This window comes from Meleagris gallopavo, chromosome 13 (genome assembly GCF_000146605.3).
Source record: "Meleagris gallopavo isolate NT-WF06-2002-E0010 breed Aviagen turkey brand Nicholas breeding stock chromosome 13, Turkey_5.1, whole genome shotgun sequence".
NCBI classification, from domain to species: Eukaryota; Metazoa; Chordata; class Aves; order Galliformes; family Phasianidae; genus Meleagris; species Meleagris gallopavo.
Genome location: NC_015023.2, coordinates 13897034 through 13918985, shown reverse-complemented (window position 1 = coordinate 13918985; position 21952 = coordinate 13897034). Strand labels below are relative to the sequence as shown.

General features: G+C 37.0%; 1 protein-coding gene across 1 annotated transcript; it reads right to left on the bottom strand.

Annotated features, from left to right (window-relative positions):
* Positions 1-818: 818 nt before the first annotated feature.
* LOC100546764 (hypoxanthine-guanine phosphoribosyltransferase-like) lies at positions 819-8150 on the bottom strand. Its single transcript, XM_003209835.3, has 9 exons — positions 7913-8150; positions 5998-6104; positions 5353-5536; positions 4423-4482; positions 3841-3858; positions 3524-3606; positions 2590-2636; positions 2113-2189; positions 819-1267 (listed from the first exon to the last, which is right to left on the bottom strand). The coding sequence occupies exons 1-9, from the start codon at positions 7928-7930 to the stop codon at positions 1220-1222; spliced, it is 642 nt and encodes a 213-aa protein (XP_003209883.1). The 5' UTR covers positions 7931-8150; the 3' UTR covers positions 819-1219.
* Positions 8151-21952: the final 13802 nt, after the last annotated feature.

The following is a 21952-nucleotide window of genomic DNA, read 5'->3' as shown; positions in this document are numbered from 1 at the left end:
CAGCGGAGAACGCGCGCGGCGCCGCCTTCCCCTGCAGCGGGCCCAGGAAGGCGGCAGCAGGCCCCATTCTTCCTTCCAGCCCGCGGCCGCCGTCTGTCGAGCCGTGGTTTACCCGAGCCGGGCGGAGCGCTCCGTCTCCCGCCCGTCCTCCCCCTCCGCTGCCGCCATCTTTGCGACGCGAGCGCGACTTTTCCCCTTGTCTCTCACCGCCCTCTCCTGCAGACTGACGACGGCTCCCTCCAATCAGCACGCGAGCTCACTGGGATCTGCATTCTGATTGGCGAGCAGCGGGAGCAAGGCGGGGCTCGCAGGTGGGGCGGCACGCGACCTTCCCGCTTCCCGCCCAGCGGCGTTGAGGCGGCCGCCGAGGAGACGCTTCAGCCGGGCAGGCGCGGAACAGCCCGGGGGAGCGGACGAGCCACCGCAGCCTTCCCGCATGCCACCAAGTGGGGAAGGGTAGCGCTAGGTGTCAGCCGGGAAAGCAGAAAGTCTCGGAGCGACTCGACTTCGTCCCCTAAACACAGCGCTGCGGGCTCCTCCCCCTGAGGGGAGAGGCGGTGCCCTGAGGGGCGGGGCGCTACGTGGGGCGAGGAGCGCTGATGGAAAGGCTGGGAACGAACGTGGCTAAGTGAATCAATCAATACTGGCTTGGTATAAAGGCTTAACAATGAATGTCGTTAGCTCGTCGCAGCTCAGGGAAGATGCAGCACAGCAGCACGAGAAACACCTGAACCAAAGCAAAAGTAAATAAAGCCCCAGACTCCCCTCCCAGTCCGTGGCACTGGGGACGATGAGTAGTAATTCACACTAATTATGTGGATGATTACTTTTTTCACTGTTACTGAGCCTGTTTAACTACTCACATGTATGTTTACATACTTAACATCGTAGCTTATGTACAATACACGTGTTATTTCTTACAGTAAATAAAAACTCAGACATATTTACACGCACATCCTTCCTGTATCCACGTTGTTCCAGTGGAAGGCAATACCACGTTTATTACCACTGTTCTGTTCCCATTCCATTGAAACACCTGAAAGGTGTCATTCATCCTTAATGACAAAATCATAGGAAAAAAAACCCCATACAGAAGTATGTCTTTAGAAATGCATTCATTCCTCAGAGTAGTGCTTCAGTGAAATCAGCATGACTAATAGATCACTTCTTCATACACCAGTACAGGCCAGTGAGCAGTTAGTGCAGAAGACTGATGGTATCAGATTTTGTATTTCTCTTTGGCTTTCTCTTTGAGAATGCAAATGTGCTAAAAAACAACAAAAAAAAAAAATCACCAAAACAGACAAAAAAAAGTACAACTTAAGTCAAACTTAAAATAATCTTTATATTACCTTTGAAGGTTAAGTTATATTCCTACTTGCATTCTCTTGTTGGAACTAGAACACAACATTTTGCAAGTTGAGTTAAATTATGCTTGCTGTGAAATGTCCTTTACACTGCTTTGCAATATCTCACTGTGTCAGAACTGAACAGAACTGGTTTGTCATATTAAAGACTTTCAAGTGAGAAACTTTTCCATCTAAACAGATTATGTAAATGCTTACGAAAACTGTGGAGGGGAAAAGAAAATAATCTCTCACTCTTAGGGTCTGTCTACAACTCAATACAGCCTAAGGAGACTATAGCAGAACAAAGGAGTTGAGGTCCTGATAGACATTCTGCAGCATAGGAAACACCTTCATACATAGTCCAGTCTACTGCCAGTTTTGAACATTTTACTAGAGAAAAACAGTGTAGGATTTCACAAAGAAACATGAAATCAAAACCAAAGTACAAATTAATTTCTTTTTAGATGCAGTGTGCAGACTGCATGCTGCCAACCATCCTGGAGGATTCAGGATACTGTATGGCAAGGCTGAGCTACTAGGCTTGTGAGGCAGATTCATAGACAGGTAAGACATGGACTAGTAGTCCTGCATTTAAATTATCATCTGATCATATTAATGTTTTTGCCGTTTTCATGAAAGTATCTAGTCAAATTTGAAGTCTTGTTAGTCGTTCAGAAGCACCTACTATAAGGTAATATTCATTACTGTTACCACAGGTAACTAACAAGCATGTAACAGTCAAGGTACATTCATATGTACTTACATTCAAATCTCTGAAGTATTCATTATAGTCAAGGGCATATCCAACCACAAACTTATCTGGAATTTCAAAACCTATATCTGTAAAAAAAAAAAACACACACCACAAGTCTTTTCTATTTAGGTAGTAGAAATATCTTTTATATACACAGTTTGCATTCATCATATGGTTCATCTGTTTAAGCATAGTCCTAAGAAATATTTCATCTTGCTCTCAAGGTACTTAGAATGCTTAACACTTAAGAATCAGAGCTGCAAATTGTTGAGCGATGTTAGAATCTATGCCATCTTTATCAGTTAATGTTATGTATATTTTTTTCTTAGAATACATTAAAACCTACTTGTGATGTAGTTGTGATTGTCAGTTTTAAAGCTTTTATGTATTTTCTCCACATTTATTTTGGCCTTCCTGAAACTTACATACTAGTTTTCATATGCATGAAATGAAATCCTATTTTGTACAACCAAATGCAGTACTTACAGTCTGGTCTATAACCTGAACTTCGGTTTGTCATTTTAATGAGCAAGCTGTAATAAAGAGGGGTGAAGGTTAAGATTTTTAAAGTGTCATACTCCAAGTTCTGTTCTTCACTTCTCCCACCCTTCCCCAATAAGCTTGTATAGTAATGCAGTTAAAATAATTTTACTGTTTTATTTTAACAGATGTAGAAATAGTTTTCAGCCTTATGATAGAGAAATAAATGAAGGCTTGAATCTAGGATCATTCATAAAGTCCGAATGGTTTTTATTGCTTGACATTTAATTTTTTTTCAATTTTGTATTGCAAATCATTTGTTCTCCCCTCCATATAGCTATGTATCAGCAAAGTAGGGTAGCACTGATAGATGAGGAAATTCAAGCAGCATTTAAAGATTTTAGGGGAGAGAGAATAGAGACAAATACAAGCTGTGGATTGTTACTCCAATTTCTGCCATAAAGTCATATCCATCCTTTATTTTCCTGTGCACTTCTGAAGATGCTGGGAACCTGGAAGGTTGCTGCAGTGAGCATAACTGGTACATTAGATCCCAGAAGTGGGTCTATGTGGATATTCCCACATAATTCCTTTTAGATACCAACCAAAAGCAGGTCTAGAATGCCTCTTGAAGTCATTTTGTAATTGCTGACAAACTCTTAAATTTTACAAACACAGATGATTAAGGATGGATATCGAGGAGGGGCAATAAGTCTTGTTATCATTCTAGTATTGAGGCAGCTGAAGAGGTGTTAGGAAACCTATGGAAAGAGCTGTTTTCTTCTGAATATAAACAGAATCCATTGGACTTTATAGACTAAGCAAAAAAAGCCATGAAACTTTATTATTTTAACAATATGTTTGTGCATATCTTGATTATTCACGAGTGATTTTCCTATATCTTATTACCACACATAAATACATAACCATGTGGTTATACCTTACTACTTTTATCATCTTTGGTTCATTGTCCTTCAGTTTTGAAAGCAGTGCCTTCATTGTTCTACCAGTCTCAATAATATCCTCAAAGAAATAATAATAAAAAAAATATCATTCAAGTCTGAAAGAAAAAACATGCTTTCAGTATATTAAAGTAAAGCAGAAAAAACAGCAGCTCTGGCAACACATTAAGATGATATGCATACTTTAGCTAGCATATGATTAAATGTTGTTTTAAATGTAATTAATATTAACCTTCCAAAGTAGGCAGAACACCACCTTCCCTTCCCCCCCAAAAAATAAGAGATTTTCACTCACCTCTACTACTAACACATTCTAGAAAAAGAATCGCATAGGGAAGGAAAGAAAAGGAAGTATTTTATTTACATGAAGAGCTTCAACAAATTAAACAGCCAAAAAAAAAAATGTTTGTATTACAGACTTCACTCACATGTAAGTTGTAATCAGTTTTCAAAGGAGATTGTCACTTAGCTACTTAGAATTACTTAAGTACTCGGATTTTATTGCTTTCCTAAGAGTTCTTCTGAAATTGTGTATAGAAGGATAAAATATTGAGAAAACTATCAGGTCTTGTATAGTATCATGTGTATAGGAAGAACACTCTGAGAATATATTGCATACATCAGTTCAAGATGGTTCATTTCTATAGGTTGTGGGAAAAAACATAAAACAGAACTTTTAGAAGTATTTCAGTGCTGATCATGTTAAGTTTCTACTGAGATCACTGGGAATTACTGTTTAAAAGTGTGAATTATTATTATTACTTTGAACAGCCACTTAAAACTTATTTGTATAGTACCAAAATCTTAAGGGTAGACTTCCTGGAGGATACATAAGAACTGCTCTTTCTCCTTAAAAACTGAAGTTCCTCGGTCATACCTTCCCATTTAATGCAGACAGTTCTCCAACAATACTGATTTTCTCTGTAGGTGAATCGTTCTAGAAGTAGAAAGGGAAATTCACACAAAATATACTCAAAAGCACTGCATTGCATTTATATAATGTGTGCTGCTTTGGCTGTTCACCTGTGAAATGGCACTTGCAACTATACACAGCACTGCTTCAGTAAGAGAGCTTTTAAGTAGTTGAGGACAAGACAAGGACATGAAATATCAACGCAGGCATGTTTGCACAGAATACTTCTGAACAAAAATACATTCATGTTCCAGAATAGGTACCAAGTAGCTTTCAGCTATTTTTGTTACTGCCAATTTGTTTTAGAATTCTATGAAATATTTATAAGACATTGTAAACTGATGTATTTAGCATGGGATACATTTTTATCAGTGCACAGGGCTTAAGCCTTCAAAGTGAGGAGAAGGTGAGATAGAGAAAATAATGTCATTGTTTTTCAGTAGTTGACTCAGGCCAGCCTGGGTTGGTTAAGCAAGCTTCCTCTTCCTCAGCACATGGATTTCAAAAACAAATCTCTGCAGGAATGACAAGTAATGCAGCTAGAGAAAGTAAGCAAGTATCTGATGCTAAGCTCCTCTCCACTCTCCCTCTTAAGAAAGGCTGCCATTTGAAAGAGAATAGAACCTGTATGGAAACAGCAGGCTGGAGAGGAGGACACTGAAGATCTGACCCTGACTTTGTCGCATGAAGTGTCCATCTATACACCAATTCCAGTAAATTTACAATATCCTTCTGATCATTGGGCAGATCAATAAATCTATTTATTAACATCTTTTCAGAACAGAAGTTGCTCTAAACATGATAAATTTAGTTTTCATGGAACTTCCATATAAATATTTAGTATTCAGAATGGCAACATATGGGGAGAATCAATTTTCCAAGAAACTTACTTACACAGTAGCTTTTTATTCTAACGAAATCCACAGCAATAGGCACAGACTTATCACCATTTTGATTTAGTGCTTTTATATGATCCAGCAAGTCAGCAAAGAACTTATAGCCTCCTTTAAGGACACAGAGTGCAACAATATGGTGGCTTCCCATATCTTGCATGATATCTCTAGCCAAACGTTCTGTCCTGGAAGAAAAAAACAAACCCTAATTTCTGTAAAGTGTTTTGAACATCAAATTTGTTTGTTTGTCCACCTGTTAAACAATGTCCAAGCACTTTGGTTTTTGTTTTTAAATAACAAAACTGTGACCACAGTAAGACCCTGGCAATCTAGTTACACATATGCAGATAAGTTCACCAAATGATATCTACTCTATCTGACGTACTATTGATTTAAGTCATATGTAAATAACATGGAAATGGAAAGCTTAAAGATATTTGAGGTAACAGAAACTTAACTGAAGTTATAGAAGAGTCCTCTCCATAAAACACCTCTTGTATTAAAATCCAGAGTAGAACTTAATTTTCGAGCCACAGAGTTTCCATACTTCTTATGGGCTATAGAGACAGGATGGAACAGCAATCTTTTCATTTGGAGGGAAACTAGTCATTGCCACAAATACCACTGCTATTTATTGTTCTCATACCTGTCCAGGATTAGTCCATGAGGAATGAAGACTCTTTCTATATCTTCTTCATAATGCTTAGGAATGCAGAACAGGTTTTTGTTATAGCCACTGTCTTCATCTTTTATCTGATAAGGAAATAGGTAAGTGTGAAGATGGAGCCATTCAAAAGGGAGATAAAGAGAAAAGCCTTCCAGTCTAGCACAGAAAGAAAGGACAGAAGATCACCTTGTCTCTTCCTCTATACTCTGCACAATCATAGCCTGCTTTGGATTTAAAACATTCAAAGTTACAGATTTACTGAGTTACTTAAAGGGAGAAAATAGTGAGAGAAACTTATGGAGAAACAATGTGAGTAGGCTTAACTTTGAGATGAGCAAGTCAGGATCGGCACGTTCCCAGTACCTTTTTTTATTTAGCAACAAAGTGGACAGGACTCCAGGAGAACACAAAGTTTTAATGTAATGATGGTAGTCTGCCTTCTTGCTGAGACTGTAAGTCAGACTTGGCATGCCTGACGCTCTGCTACCAACTGAACATCCTTTCATTTTTCAAAATAAACTTCAGAACCAAACATTTGTTGGCTTGCTAATGGACAGCACAGAGCTATGAATTTGGTAGTGATAGCATAAAGTACTGTGAGCCATGAAGATAACACCTGCTTTTTTTGGACATAGGAGAGATGAGTGCTTAAGAAATAGGGAAAAAATGGACTGTAGGGAGCAGAAGTAGTTTATTACTTGCAAAATTTGCAACAGTCGCAATGAGATAATCAACTACCACCTTCTGAATTGTCCATGAATCCACATGAAGATTCAATAAGATGGACAGTTAACATAAGTTTCAAATGATTAGAAGGTCGTAATACAAGGTAATGCACATTGTTCAGCCTGGATGAGATTTTAAGCATTCTGCAAGCACTCAAAATTAATAGACCTTGATGTTTCCAGTTAAACTTGCAAGAATATTCTTGCAGTTGATCATGACCTAGTATGTCAGTGCTGCTATTTTGCCTGTTTTAGTTACTGTTTTCCTCATGTCTGAAGTCAGTGAAATGAAAGCTCAGATGAGGGATTGTTTTCCAATCAAGTTTGTTTATGCCTTATTAATCTTGCAGGAGATAGTGGCAGTTACACTGGTATCAACTGTATGCTTTGCCAGTGGTAGTGTAACTACTGAACAAAACAAATCTTGAAGCATACAGGCGTGCATAGTGATAGTTACTCAATCCAACAGCACGGTTTAATACCTTTTATTTGGTTAATAACTGTGCTTATTAAGACAGTTTCTTGAAAACAAAGTCATTAGAGTAATGTTTTGTTTTCTACTACGTCTAAAGAAAGTAAGGTCTACTGAAAGGTTCATAAACAGAACATTAAGAATTGCCTCAGTTTGAGCACCACATCACCCTAGCAACATGCTGCCTATACTTTACAGCAGCATCCTCTTATAATAAAGAAGCCTACGAAGCTGTAACACAAGTCATTGAATTTTTTTAATCATGAGCTCATACCTCAAGGAATTAGTTGTGTTTAAGTGGGATTCATTCTCATTTTCTGTTCATTTACTGATGTAGCCAGATTTCTTAGTTACAAAGTGGGAAAAATTAAACCAACAAGCTACAACAGTTAGATGCAGTGAGGTTCATAAGTATGTAATGTTTCATCAGCACAGAATAAAAAAAACACAAACATAAGTACATTAAAGTTAAATACAGATTGTCACATTGGTAAATAATTGAGCTTAAGACATGCATCTATTATAAAAGCTGTTATGAAAGATGAATTTTTTTTAGTAAGAATAGAAAAAAAATGCTTTTAATTGGTCAATATATCTAAAAATGTACTTTTTTTTTTTGTCTGTAATTAACCTTCCCCCCATTTTAAAAGCTCTCTTCAGTTCAATAACCAAATATGAATACATCATGTTTTCTTACCTGCAATCCACAAGCCATAATCTCACTTTAAACTATGTTACCAGAGAACAAGGCGGTGTTATTATTGCAGTTTGTCTGGCTTTATTTTCATCCTGCAGTTAGATCATGACCTGCTTCTCAGCAAGGTCAGAACTGCTATCCTTCCTAGAGGAAGCGTTACTTCCTTCTACTAATGTACTGACATCACAATCCCAGGTTTTTACTTAATTAGATTAACCAGAAATAAAATGGGCATTAGTCCTGCTGCAGCCAATCAAGAGTAAATAGAATGGAGAATGAGAGAGATGCAAAAGGAAAGCACATGAATCAAATTAGTTAAAACGACTAGGTAGAATAGCATTTTTAACTGAAAACACATCTGCTAATTGCTTGTAGCAGGCTTGTAGCAGTTCAGTGTTGTATGTGTAGAAGATAATTTTGTATACCAATTTCTTATACAATATTTGTACAGTCATTTTTCTTTAATAAAGTCCACATATTTATTTTTTACTTGCTATAGAAAACTAATATTTGGATAAACAAAGCCAGCTTTTTCACAATGACTTGAAGCAGAGGTCTGCTTCTGTTGAGACATGGTGAACCCAGGTCATCATTTTGGGAGAGAGGTCGATAGTTCCAGTTCTGTACTCCATAACATTTTAAATCAAATAGCATTGACATTCACTGTAATCTGATTATTTTAATGTACCAAACCTAGTATTATCTAGGATTAACATGAAAGTCTTAGATTTTTGAAAATTAATCCTACTAACAAAATGAGCTAAAGGCAGCTTGCACACATTGTGTTACAGAATGTTCTTACCAGATTGAGTACATTTTATTAATTCAACTATATGACTGTTTTCTTGGTGGGGGTGGGGAGGAAGGACAGAGCAGCAAAAGAACATTTTTCTCCATGTCTTTGTAATCTTGTAGAAGCTCTTTAGATCACTTCTGATAACATGGGATATTGCAGGAGCAGTCTTTGAAGTGGATTAATGGGCATATTTGCAATTTTCATTGATATCTTAAGTACTATTTGGGAATTATTAGTGTCTTGAGAATATTTGGCCTCTATTTTTATACAATTAACATTATCTTCCTTCCATGAATTCGGTATCATTTTCTCTACCTGCCATAAGTGAACTCCCTATCTTGTGAAAAGCCATGCTTTTCTATTTTCTAGTATAAGACACTGCTTTCTCACAGGTAGTAATTTGGGTTCAAAAACCTGGGATGGCAACCAAAGAGATTATTGTTATGACATTGCTTTATGATGAGGGCAGCAGTTCAGCTGGAATGAGATTCCCTTCATTAGACTGGGGAAATAGGTCTGTTCTGCTTAAATCCCCATAGATGGGAAGTGCCAAATGGGCAACCATGTGGCCTCCAATATTTTCTGAATGGATTCATAAGAAATAGGTCAGGTCAACAGCCTGTGTGGGGAAAGAAAAGATTTTGGAAACTCTCAGAGCCTTCAAATAAAAAAGTTTAGCATTGGACAAAATATATACTTTCATTAAAATTAAAGCTGATTCAAGAATCCTCTGCTTACTCTGAAACTGGGAAAACTACTTCTCACATCTTTATTTGAGCCCTAACAGTAAGTGCATACACTACCACTGGGCAATTACTTGAAATTCCAGTAGATGTGTTAGTGGTCTCAGATGCTATTGGTCAGAGATTTACATTATGAAAATTAGTGCTACTATGGGTGTTTTTCTGATCACATTCTAAATTTACGGGTGAAAAGTTCAGCCAGTAGGTGTAGCTGTACAAAGAGACTGGAGATTAATTGTATCAGCACTGGTAAAACGACAACCAGTCAATGCAGAACAACACCGCTTTTGTCCTTGCATTCATTCCCTGAACTACTGAATCAATAAGTAGTTTTTACAGGACATTACGTTGCTGTTTACGTACTCGTCAGTTTGCTACATTTCTAAATTGCTAAACAGTTCTACATTTTCTTACAGTTTGAAGGAACTGTTAAGTGCTGCACCCATTTTATATCTTCTCAAGAAACAGGTATAGGTTAAATCCTGTCAGGGATTTCCATTTAGTTACTTTAAATTGGAAGCAAATTCATATTGCTGGATGTGTTCTACATCTGTTCCGTTGTTTTACTAAAACTTTACAGATAAAACATTAGAGAAAGTGTCCACTAGAGGGAAGCCTCTACCACAGAAGACAGTCCTTGCCAAGAGGAAAGAAAAAGTATTTATTAAAAAAAAAAAAAAACTTTCAAAAATAAGACCATGTTCAAGTAATATATATACAGATCTCTCACTGAAATACAAATAAAGTCAGGTACATTAAAATAGGCCTCCTATCTATTTAGACCACTTTCTGAATGTGTGTAATTGTAGATTATGGGAGAGCTGCTCTAATTGGCACCCTGAAGACTTGATCCATGGACTATAAGAGGCTGATAAAGCATTAAATTAATGCTGAGAACTTTCATTTGGTGACCAATGTATTATTAAGCAAACTGATTAATATGCTATAGAAATATTTCTATTTCAGTAATTTGGATCCCATCCTAAATCTGGATGCTTTAAGTCATAGATAAGACCAGCTGCTTTACCAGCTTGCTAAAAATCTGTTAGGAAGAAACACGCAACACATCTGTGCCAAATAGTGCACATTTATTGTTAGAAATTAGAAACAATTTCACAATATTAAGTCTGTACTATACTTCTTGTACTCTATTACTACAGATTATATAGTTCCTTTACATGAAAAAATTGATTGGTATGAGTATTCCTACTTTCCTTGGCTATTTTCCTTTTGGCAAATATATGAGGTAAATTATTTCATTAAAGCAGAAAAGTGATCCAGGTCTTGGCCAATACTGGATATCTATAAATATCATGCTTGAAAAGGTTTTCTGGTTTTGCAACTCCTCCAGTACTCTAGTGTTTAGGAAATGCAGTCTGATCAATGGCAGAAATTGAAGGAAACACCCCAGTAAAGGGTGACTCAGATTTAAGTTTGAATTTTATTGTGAACACTCCAACATCAGTTCTTAAATCCCGGTTCTGAAGACTCAGACATTTTGATTGCTGATATGGAGGAAATGTACAATATTTTTTGACCAAATCTTTCCAACCATGAAGTAAACGTTGGTATGACTGTTTGGAGAACATCTTTAAATATATTTTGCCACATCTGTTTTGTAGATAGAAAGAAGTGCTTCAGTCTCCTGGACTGTCTGTGTCAGAAAGTCATTTTGAGAGAGAATCTGGTTAGGACAAGGGGAATGGGGCACAGAGACAAAGAGTCAGGACTTCTGGGTTTTATTCGCAGCTCTGACACACTGTTTATTTGCTGTATGACCCTGGCCAGTTTATTTTCATGACTGCTTCTGTTGTACCTCTGACCTTCCTGTGTGCCTGCTTTTCCCTTCTTGTCTCCTGTAATGAGCTGACCATGGTTTTCTGATACTTCTCTTCCATGTGCTGTGAAGGTCAAAGTTATTTTTGGGAAATTGCCATTAAAAAAAAAACACTGCTGTCATTAGCTAGTGGTCAGATTAGTGATTTGGAAGATTGTGTTCTATTTACTTGAATGTTAAGGAATGGTTGTTCTAGTTTAATATGTCATTGAGCAAATATGAGTTGTTCCAGAGCTGCCATGGTGTTCAGTGTGTCTCCCCTGCCAAAAGCTGGTGGAATTGTTTTACCTAGGGAGCAATGGGTGGTCCAGGAAGTGGTCTGCTTGGCTCTTGAGGAGCTGGACTCATCTTCACTACAGAGATGTTTAATAGAAATATTTGTTGAACAATGGCTGGGTATGTGATTACAGCTGTTTTCTTTTAGCAATGTAACAGCAGTAACAATTAAATCCATATTCCTCCTTGGCTATTTATTTTCCTGAATTCATTCTTAGTGCAGTGAAAGAATTTGATGTGAATTGCAAGAAGATGGAACTGTACGTAATTGATTTACGGTTACTTGTCTTATCTTTTTATGATTATATTATTGCTTGAGACCTTAAAACATAGCGCAGCAATACATACCAAAGAGAAGTCACAATTAAAAATATTCTAAAACTCTTCCCTTTATTTACATCTAATCATTATTTTTAATTGTTAACAATGCTCTGTTCTACAAAACAATGTTGGACTGCTAGAAAAGATAAATACCATCTTCCAATAACAGCATATAAGAAAAACGTGGACTGTGCATTTTGGTAAAATAAAAAAGGACTCCTTCCAAAATAACATGCAATTACCATATTCAAATGAAGATAGTTCATCTCAATCTAGAAAACCAGCTATTTCAGAGTTGCCAATGCCTTTTGTTGAGATCTTGGTTAATGATACGACACTTTTGTATGGCCTTGCTTAGAAAGATTTTACTGCTACTACTTCTGTTTACGTATAAACAGTTCCTATGGTTGGCAGCTTGCATTGAAAACTAGTACTAGTGTGCATTGGCTGCTAGTGTCACCTTCAATCTGAAAAGGAAATTCAGTGCTGGTCTTTCTATAGAAATATAACAATGGAACAACCCAAGAGAAAGCTGCTATTACTGATTTTTGATGCTTTGATTCCTTCTTCCATCAAGCTGCTAGCATAGGTGATTCTTTGGAATCTGTTTACTTCATTTTAATTTTCATTTCAATTTTTTAATTCAGTGCTGCAGTGAATGGAGTGAAATCTATTGGAATTACTGTAGTTATCTCTACTAGGGTCCTCTGTAAGCAAAAGTTTCCAGACACTCCGAGTAATTCAGAATCACCACATTTCTCTTCTGCACATGCTCTCCAATTCAGTTAATTGTTTTTTCTTCACCCTTTAGCAGTCTATATTCCAAATTGACAGTTTCTTGTATTTAGTGTGCATGTTTTGCCAGCCTTAAAATTAAACATGCCTTGTTTGTGGTACTTGACAAGCATTATTGAAACAAGACAAAGCTGTGAAGTTATGCTGGAGGCCTGCATTTAGTTTTGGATTTCTTTCCAGTAAATGCTTACATGTTAATAAAGTAATGTGATTTCTTATAAAGCCTCCTTAGGCAATATTTTTTTTATGGAGTAGTTCTGAAAGAGGGTAAGTTGTCAGCATTGATATTTCAGAAACTGACTTATTTGCCCTTTCAAAAACCTTTTGCTAACGTTTAGAAAGTGTACAAGAGAACAGTCATCAATGTAACAAAAACATCTTCAGCTCTGCTTTCCTTTTGCTGTCATCATTCTAACCCTCCTGCAAGGTCAAGTATTCCTTGTCTAATATGTGAAGTGTGATACAGGTTAAGTCCTCCCACATGAAAAATTGTATGTGAAATATTGATTTATTCTATGCAAGACTATACATTTTACGTAGGAGCAAATCAGGGATTTGACCTCATTGAAATCAAGAAGGATTTAAAGGAATTTAAGCAAATTAGGTATACAACTCACATCTCTGGAGAGTAACCTTCTGTCATCCAACTTTTGTTTCCAATTCATTATGCTTTAGATTTTCAGACCTAGGTATTTAAATTACTTGCATGTTATTTTTAATCGAACCAGAATTTGGAGAATGGGTTTGCTTTGTGGATACATGGACATTAGTGGGACAAATAAAAGATTTTTAAGGAAGCACATTGCTTCAGAGCTTTCTCATGCTTTCATAGTAACTTTAGTCTGTGAGAAAAAATAATAAAACTGGAATCTGAATTGTTGAAAGTTATTACAGTTTTACTGTAGTTAATTTACATCTGCTTTAAGATATGTATATACTAGTAATTAAACCTATGCCATTATCTGTTTAAAGAGTGAAATTAATGTTATTTATATTGAGTCCCTAAATCATTTTAAATGTAAACAATTTAATATGTAATAGTTGAAGTTTGTGTGTGCTTATATAAAATTGTTTTATTTGAAGATACTGATAAAGTCAAAGTTGTTTATTTATAAACAGCTTTGTTTTATCTAAAAGTAGTCATCAAGTTTTAATGCAATGCAGGCTTGGTACTGTTCTTATATGTCTCAGACTCAGTGAGATGGGTTTCTTGTTCATTCTCATAATAAGTGTTGAGTACATAAGCATATTCAGTAAAAACGACCCAGGTTTGCCTCCAGTTCTCCTAGAAGCACCTTGACTAAGATCAAAGTGCTTGTATGTCATCCAAATGATCTTACAAATAAAAAAGAGCCACTCAATTCTTTTTTAGAGCATAATGGATGCAGCAAATGTTTTAGCTGTGTTCAGCCATAGCATGTCATGATGAAACCAAAAACCACGACTGAAATTTGCAGTGACTGACTATTGCTGAAGGCCAGCAGCATACAATCTTTGCACCCGTACCAGTCATCTCTACATTTTGTATGTATATCCCACAAAGCACATTATGTAACATTGTGTGATGCCATAGCAACTTCTCTTTCAGCTTTGTGGTTCTTAACATACATTTTAGAAAGCAACTTCTAGCACTGACTGAAAAGAAAAAGATGACTTCATAAAACAGAAGTATGACACAGTGGTAATCAAGAGAAACAGAATGCAAGACTGTAGGCTCTGATGCTGGCTGAAGATCATTCAGTCTAGCCCGAAATCTCAAAATGCACCACTGTATGATAAAGCTGGAATATCTCTTAGCTTTTACTAACAAAAAGGAAGAAAGTTAAATTCATGGAATACAGCTGTGATAATTTAGGTCATGTTGGGATGCATTAAATTTTCATTATAATAATTATTCTTTTAATTATCATCTTCAACAGCTTCCACTTAGAAACATCCACCGTGACTGGCTTTTCCTGGCTTTTCTAAAATTTTAAGCAGCAGGAGCTCAATTTAGAAAAGCACAAAAGTATGTATTTAAGTCTATTGCTAATGAAGTCAATAGCTATAACCCGAATCTTAGATTCAGGATGTATTATTCAGGATGATGGATTGGCTTCAATCCTTGAATTAAAGGCATTTGAATGACTCAGAATTAGGGTAAATTTGAGCTGAAAAAAAATCTAATGTGTAGCTTTGCAGCCTTTCTTGGTGCATCTCTTTGACAGCTGCACTGTTTAGTGGTAGAAGTTAAGTTTGTCTGGGAGTCATCAGTAGGAACTGAAAAGTCATTACATTTTCAGATAAAAAATATCCATCAGTTTCCTCCTCTAACTGAGCCACTGATTCCCTTATTTCCTGACACTCTGAGGAGATGATTATCTTGTCTGCTTTCCTCTAGAGCTCACGACATCTTTTCTTCAGATATTTTCTTCTAGCATGAGAAATATCTCATTAATACTCTTAAACCCCTTTCTTAGATCTAAACCAAGTTGCTTTCTGAAGCCACATGTGTAATTTCAGATTTTCAGTGTTTAAAGGCAGGAGGCTAGCGTATAGCTTCTGGATCCTTTCGTGTACCACAGGACAGAACAGCCTTTGTTGGTACACAGATTTCAGTCTGAAGATGTTGATTTAGTTTTAATAAGACCGAAGATCCATCATACAAAATACAGCTGTCTGCATATGTGGCCATTCTTGTTGGAATTTTACTTAAGATTTATGGAAGCTTGACTGAACTGAAGACCTTCTATAAGGCTTCTTTAAACTCAAATATATTTGCATAAAACTACTCCAGCAAAAATCTAGAGATTCAGTATCTGACTGGACTTCAAAGAAACAATCTACAAAGAATTTAGTTATGCATTTCTGAACTGCTTGAAGCAAGATTGCCTGTTGGAGATTTTAGTTGGCAAACAAGGTGGGTTATGACTTTTGCACCATTCACAGGAGATACGTCTTCCTTGCACATGGCATAGTTTGACCTCAGCAGTAAGTGGCAGCTTGGTACTGCAGAACAAACTGAGTTACCAGGATCTGCTTTGTATCGACATATAATTTATGCTTTGAAACACAAGCAGAACATCTGTATTTTTTACCTGATAGTTGCAACAGGACTGTTACAATTTTTGCAACACTTTGTTTTCTACAGCCTGTGAAAATGTGACATTCATTAAACATTAGGCAACAACTAGGGATGTTATAATAAGAAAGATTATTCACAGCTATAAGACATAAACTAGCAAACAGTAGAAAAAGGAGCCTGTGAGACAGGGAAGGCTTGTGATCATACTGCTCACTCAGGCTTTTCATTACTGACAGCATTTAGTCTTAATGAAATCATTTCAGTTCATTAGCTTTAGAAGGGCATTTACTTCTAAACTTTATGGTTTTATGCAGAAAGGTGTATGAAAATCCATTTGAAATGGTATAATAATTTAAACCAATAAAGACTCTGCTAGTGAGAGTCTGTAATGCTGAGGTTTCTGCAAGGATAAAATGGAGCACATATAAGAGTGAATCTAACCCCCCCCCAAAAAAAACAAACCATGGCAATCTATTAAAAGAAAAGTAAGGTTTGGACAGCTAGGAGTTATAATAGTATTCTTACACAGCTGTGTCAGTAGGCTCAAAGTAAAGACTTCTGCACTGAATTAAAACACACAGTATATTGTTATATTCAAGTATATTAAAAAAAAGTCATGATCTCAAGCTGTGTTTTCTTTCTGGAAAAATGTTGAGAATTAGGCTGCCAGGAGCTGCAAAGGACAGCAGCTGCCTGAAGAACAAGGAGCCAAGCACAGTAACAACAGGCAAGATAGGGGCCCCACTAGCCAGGGCTTAATCCTACAGTGCCTCAGTGAGGAGGGCAAGGCAGGCCTGTGATGGCAGATCAGGTCAACAGAGAATCCAGATCACAGGTGAGGTTGTAGTCATGAGATAGGTCCATGCTCAACAGTGAACCTACGGGTCAGGTGAAGTGATTACCAGGCAGTCCTGGGCTTTCTGCAACCTTCTGGGGAGGTATCTACACTGCATATCCTCAGTTCTAAGGGCTCTCATTAGTTCGGACCTGGAACACAAATTGTTCTTTTTATTGGATTGCCAGCCAAGAGACACAGCCACATGGAAAACATTTCTGCTGGAGGTAGGAATGTAGGGAGGTTTTTAATGCCTCCTACAACCTTACAAGAACAGTGCAAACTTCAACACTGAAGCAGACTTGCACATGAAACTTTACATAGCTCCTTCTGAGTAATAATACAGACAAAATAGAATTTCAAAACTGATATCTAAAGAAAAGAAATTTTTCAATAAATAATTTATGTGTCAACCAATTATTCTGTCAATTCTAAGTGTAATTTGTCACCATGTATGACATGATTTTTTTTTTTTTTTTTGCTTCTTTTCCCGTGGTTTACTTCAGTACTGATTTGAAAGTGATAAAAAGCTTTTCCCTCTTTTTGAAGTACACCTGATTCTCAGGTTGTGTGCAGATACTAATTTGTGTGTTTTATTGAAACCTCTAGACCTTATTGCAATCCAAAGAGAAGACAACTCAGAGTTACAAGTTTTCTCTGACAAGTTTGTACTGTAATACAAGGACTAGCCCTAAGATGCCCTAGTCACAGTGATAACTCTGTAACTGTGTATACAAGGACTCTCTATCTAGCTGTAGCTTGAAAATTGTTCCTCAGATAAAATTTACCTGCCTTGTTGATGAGATGCAGTGTTAGATACATAGAGGCTGACCAAGATCTTCTCCTGCTCCAAAAGCTATAGAAAGCGAGTAATTTTTACTTAACCTTTAAGTGCTTCCATCTTTCTCCCCTCCCCCCTTCCTTGTTTGAAAGGCTTAAAGAAGGAGAAAATTCAGCCATACTTTATAGTGCTACAACTGTGAATGTAGTTAATTAGTATGATGAAAAAATGATCCTAAAAATAATGATGGAAATGAAGTGTGGTTGGATAGATAATAATACTTTTGCTGGCTGCATGTCAAGCCCAAGTGCAAGATGTCTAGTCTGTAGTTTCCACCGCTAAGCAACTTCTTGCCATAATTGATGGCAAAACATTACAATTTTATCATTTTTCCAGTAAAATTAACTACAAACTGGACTAGTACAAGACTAAATACTAGCACAGCATTTGTGTGCTGGCCTTTATGCCCCAAAGGTCATTGTACTGCCTGCATAAAATGTCTGAATCATTCTTGAAAGAAGAGTAATGCACTAAAATGATCTTCATTGGAATTGTTCGCTTCCCTGGAATGCAAGAGCTCTCAAGTCTTTAACCATAGTAGTGCACCAGATGGTGAGCAGCCAAGCCACAATAACAAGATGAGAATCTCTATTGTCAGCCTTGGCTCCAGCCTTACTTCCATTTGCAGTGTAACAATAGATGTTCAGCTTCATTTTAGCTAAATGGTTTTATTTTCTATAGCAAATAAAATGTCTATGTTAGGATAGTAAGAACTGCCATCACTATACGCATAAAAATCTTGTTCCACTGAAATTGGTGGCAAGTCCACTTGACTTCAGCAGAACTGAGACTTCATTATTTCACTGAAATGTTACAATGTCAAATCACAGTAGTAGACTTCTGTGCTTCAGCATTCTGGATATTCATAGCCTCATTACTGACAGCATCAAAATTAGTTCTCTTTGTGAATGACAGCGTGTGAACGTTTGCTATATGGTTAGCCTTGTGTTTAATCATTTACAGTTTAAAAGAGGGTCAAAGAACTTTTAGGAGAAAAATAGTTCTTAAACCTCAATCTGAGCAAGTAGTGAGAGGTTAGAATAATTTTTCCCTTGGATAAACCATACTGGAGAAGGCAAGCTTATACTTAGAAAAGAAACACAAAATGAAATTCATGCAGAAATATCACAGAAGCAGAGGTAGACTCAATCGCAGGCTGGTCTTGCTTCCTGCCAACCCAAACAGGAAGCACTGTGGTCATCTTGACATGGAGCTCACTCTCAGCTTGCTAACTCAGCAGAGAAAAGTGCATCCTCTGGCATCATGTACACTGGTGTCACGGGATCAGGCTGTGAGAAGTGTCCATTGTGTATGTTGAAATGTTTTCAGAACACAAGCTCTGCAGATAACAGAATTTACCTGCTCTCTAGTTTAGAGAATTCTCATGGCATGCTTAACGATGACATCCCACTGAGAAAACAGCCTGTTGTGAATAACTGTTGTTTTTCCTCTGTGTCCATCAGCTGGAGTTGCTGTTTCTAGGCACTGATAAAATGCTTTGCTTGTTTTACAGCAGAAACATATTCCTAAACCCTGGCTCACATACACACACAGATATTTAACTGCTGCTTCTTTAGTTTAAGACAGAAAATCAAGTATAGTAGCATCAATATGCTCATAAATCCAAAATGTTATTATCTGCAAGAAGAAGGTCATTCTCTGCAAAGTTTTTTTGTTGTTTTTGTATTAACCAGCAAAATCACAGCTTAATTTCTGAAGTGATGGGGAAACAAATTCTGCTTGCTGTACAGAAATCTGAAATAGCTTAAATCTGAGCCATTTGGGAGTCACAGGGCTGGCTGGAATGACTGGGTCGGGAGAGTTGAGACAGTTCTGGTTTGGCATGGATGGAAAGAGAGAGGAAGATAAGGGACATTGAGATGTCTGAGTAAATAAAAGGGCCAGACCTCAGCTGGAGTAAGTCTGAGAAGATACAGTAAATTCAGTGAAATCTGCTCTGGTTTACACTAGGCCAGACAGTCCAGGATTTGACTGAGCTAAATCATATAGGGATTCTTTTAACATTTATTCCATCACTAATTAGTTGACGTATTTAAATGACTGACTTTCACTTCATGAGGCTTTAAGAACTGATTTTTACTAAGAAACCACAGGATTAAGGTCAACATTTTTTAGAATGTTTGGTGTCTGTGGTATTCTTTTCTCTTTGAGGTTTGCTTTGTTCCACAGCTGTAGTTTTACTAGGAAAAGTCCTGTTTTTTTTTTGTTTTGTTTTAAATCCTTGTCTATTCCTCATCTTGTTTGTAGGAAAACAGCATTTCATTACCATGTTGCAAGCAAAGTGTGCGCTGTTGAGAACCTTCCCCAGACATTGTTAAAGTGCAGGAATGCTAACCAAAATTCTACTCAGAGCTCTGACTTAATAAATAGTGGCCAAAGTATAAAAGAAAAAGATACTGAAACCTGGGCATAAGTCTAAAAGCTATGAACCCCAACAAGCCATAAATCAAAGGATAAGATCCCACAAAATGAAGAATTCATGAATAACAAGCATGTCAGTTCACTCAGTAGCATGTTGGAAATGTGCCAACCCCTGCAAATCATAATCAAATCCACCTGAACTAGTGGCTTTTTACTTACATAAATTAGAAGCTAGCTTAGAGAAATCAAAAAGAAAAGATTCACTACTCAAGAGAATAAAAAGACAAAGTTGTGCTTTTCACAGACATTTCCTATGCATTAAGTCTGTATGCCTCCTTTTTGTATCCCCTTACCTACAGGGGAAGATGTTACCTTTCTATTATCAGAAGCAGCAAGATATTTCTGATCTTGGAAGCTCTGCTGTGAGCTAGACGAATCTCAAATGTAGTGTAATTTTTCATTACCTTTCTGACACAAAATAAGGAATTTTGAGGTGCAAGTTCAGAAGTGAACTTCATCTTTTCAATAACTCTTTTTTGTCAGGTAAGAATATCTACACAATCATAAGGGATACTTCCCAAAGTGTCAGTGATTCACCAATTTTTCTTTTTCTTTCACTTGATAATTGACACAAGTACAACCAGTTCCAGGCCAGTTCAAGTTTATTAATCAGTCCTCTGAAAGAATGCAGTTGTTAGCATTGTGTGTTGCTTGTCATTTTCAGACACAGAATTTAAGCCATACTAAAATCTCCCATTGTGACAGCAAAATGAACATGATGCTGGGAGCCCTACATCACATCATACTGCAAGAATTGGAAACTTCCAATAGTTGTCTCTATTAACCTGTTCCTATTATTAAATGGTTAAGGTTAAATATAGATATATGCTTTAGACATTGAAGTCTTAAAGAAGAAAAGACAAAGTACAGTTCTTCATCAACTACCTGCTATAGTACAATTCAGCTCTACCCTGTTATATTTTGCAAGTAGTTAGAGAGTTTCCTTTTGAGATACACAAAATAACTCCTTCTGGAGGTTTTCCAAATAATAAAAGTAGTAACACATAGCAAGCTATTTTTAGTGTTGTTGGTAGGTGTTTTCTTAGATCACTTAGGATCTAAGCTGGGGGAGATGAAAACAGTTACAGTAACTTTATAGTAACTCCAGATCTGAAGTAACATTTAAACTGAACAAAAGATAAGTGATACGTAGCCCATTTTAGCATTATGAGGATCTGTGGCTGTCAGCTCTTTCAGAAAGACATATGATATGAAAGATGACATATGTAACAATCAGAAAGATCAATGCCATGGAAAGGTGATTGACAAGAGTACAATTGACGGAGAACATTGCAATAGAAAAGTGTTACAAGGGAAGGAAAAAAAGACTGCTCACCTGTCTCTGAAGATCTAGACTCCCAAGGGAAGACCCCACAAAGGAGAGACCTCCATAAAGAGAACCTTCCCTAGGGCCAGTCAGCCCTTAAATGAGGTCTAAGAGAGGTGCAGCCAGGCTGCAGCCCTTCTGCTCACACAGCTGAATTGCCTTCACCTGTGCTCCCAGGGCTGAAGGGTCCTTTCCCCAAGTGCTCAATCAGTGGGTCAGCCCGTGGCTCTACAGTTACCATAGAGATAAAACAAAGTAAATTTGTATGAGCTGCTTTCTAGTAAACAAACAGATAAACAGATAAACAAACAGCACCACCAAAAAAACCACCTATGTCAAAGCAGACCTCATAGCAATTAAAAGTGGCTTGATCATACCAAATGCTGAATCTTTGCAATTGCTTTCATATTGTTGGGTTCTGCAGACATATCTCCCAATTGTAATTTATGTTATTACATAGTGAATATCATTTAAGAACAGTATCCAACCTTGTGCTATTTTGTTGGAATGTGGTATCACTTTCTCTTGCAATTTTTATTTCAATTTCATAGTTCTGTTTTGTAGAGCAATGCTGCTGAGCTTGATTTGTTCAAGAGTAAATACTTCAGAGAAACATTTCCTGAAGAAGAAATGTTCCTTTATTAAGGGATCAGTTTTGATGTAATGAAGTGGACAGGTTGGAGTAAATCTGAACTCAAATCTCAGGTCTGAATTTTTGTTGAAGGTGATTTTACTTCATTTGTTCAACAGTTCTTCACAAAGA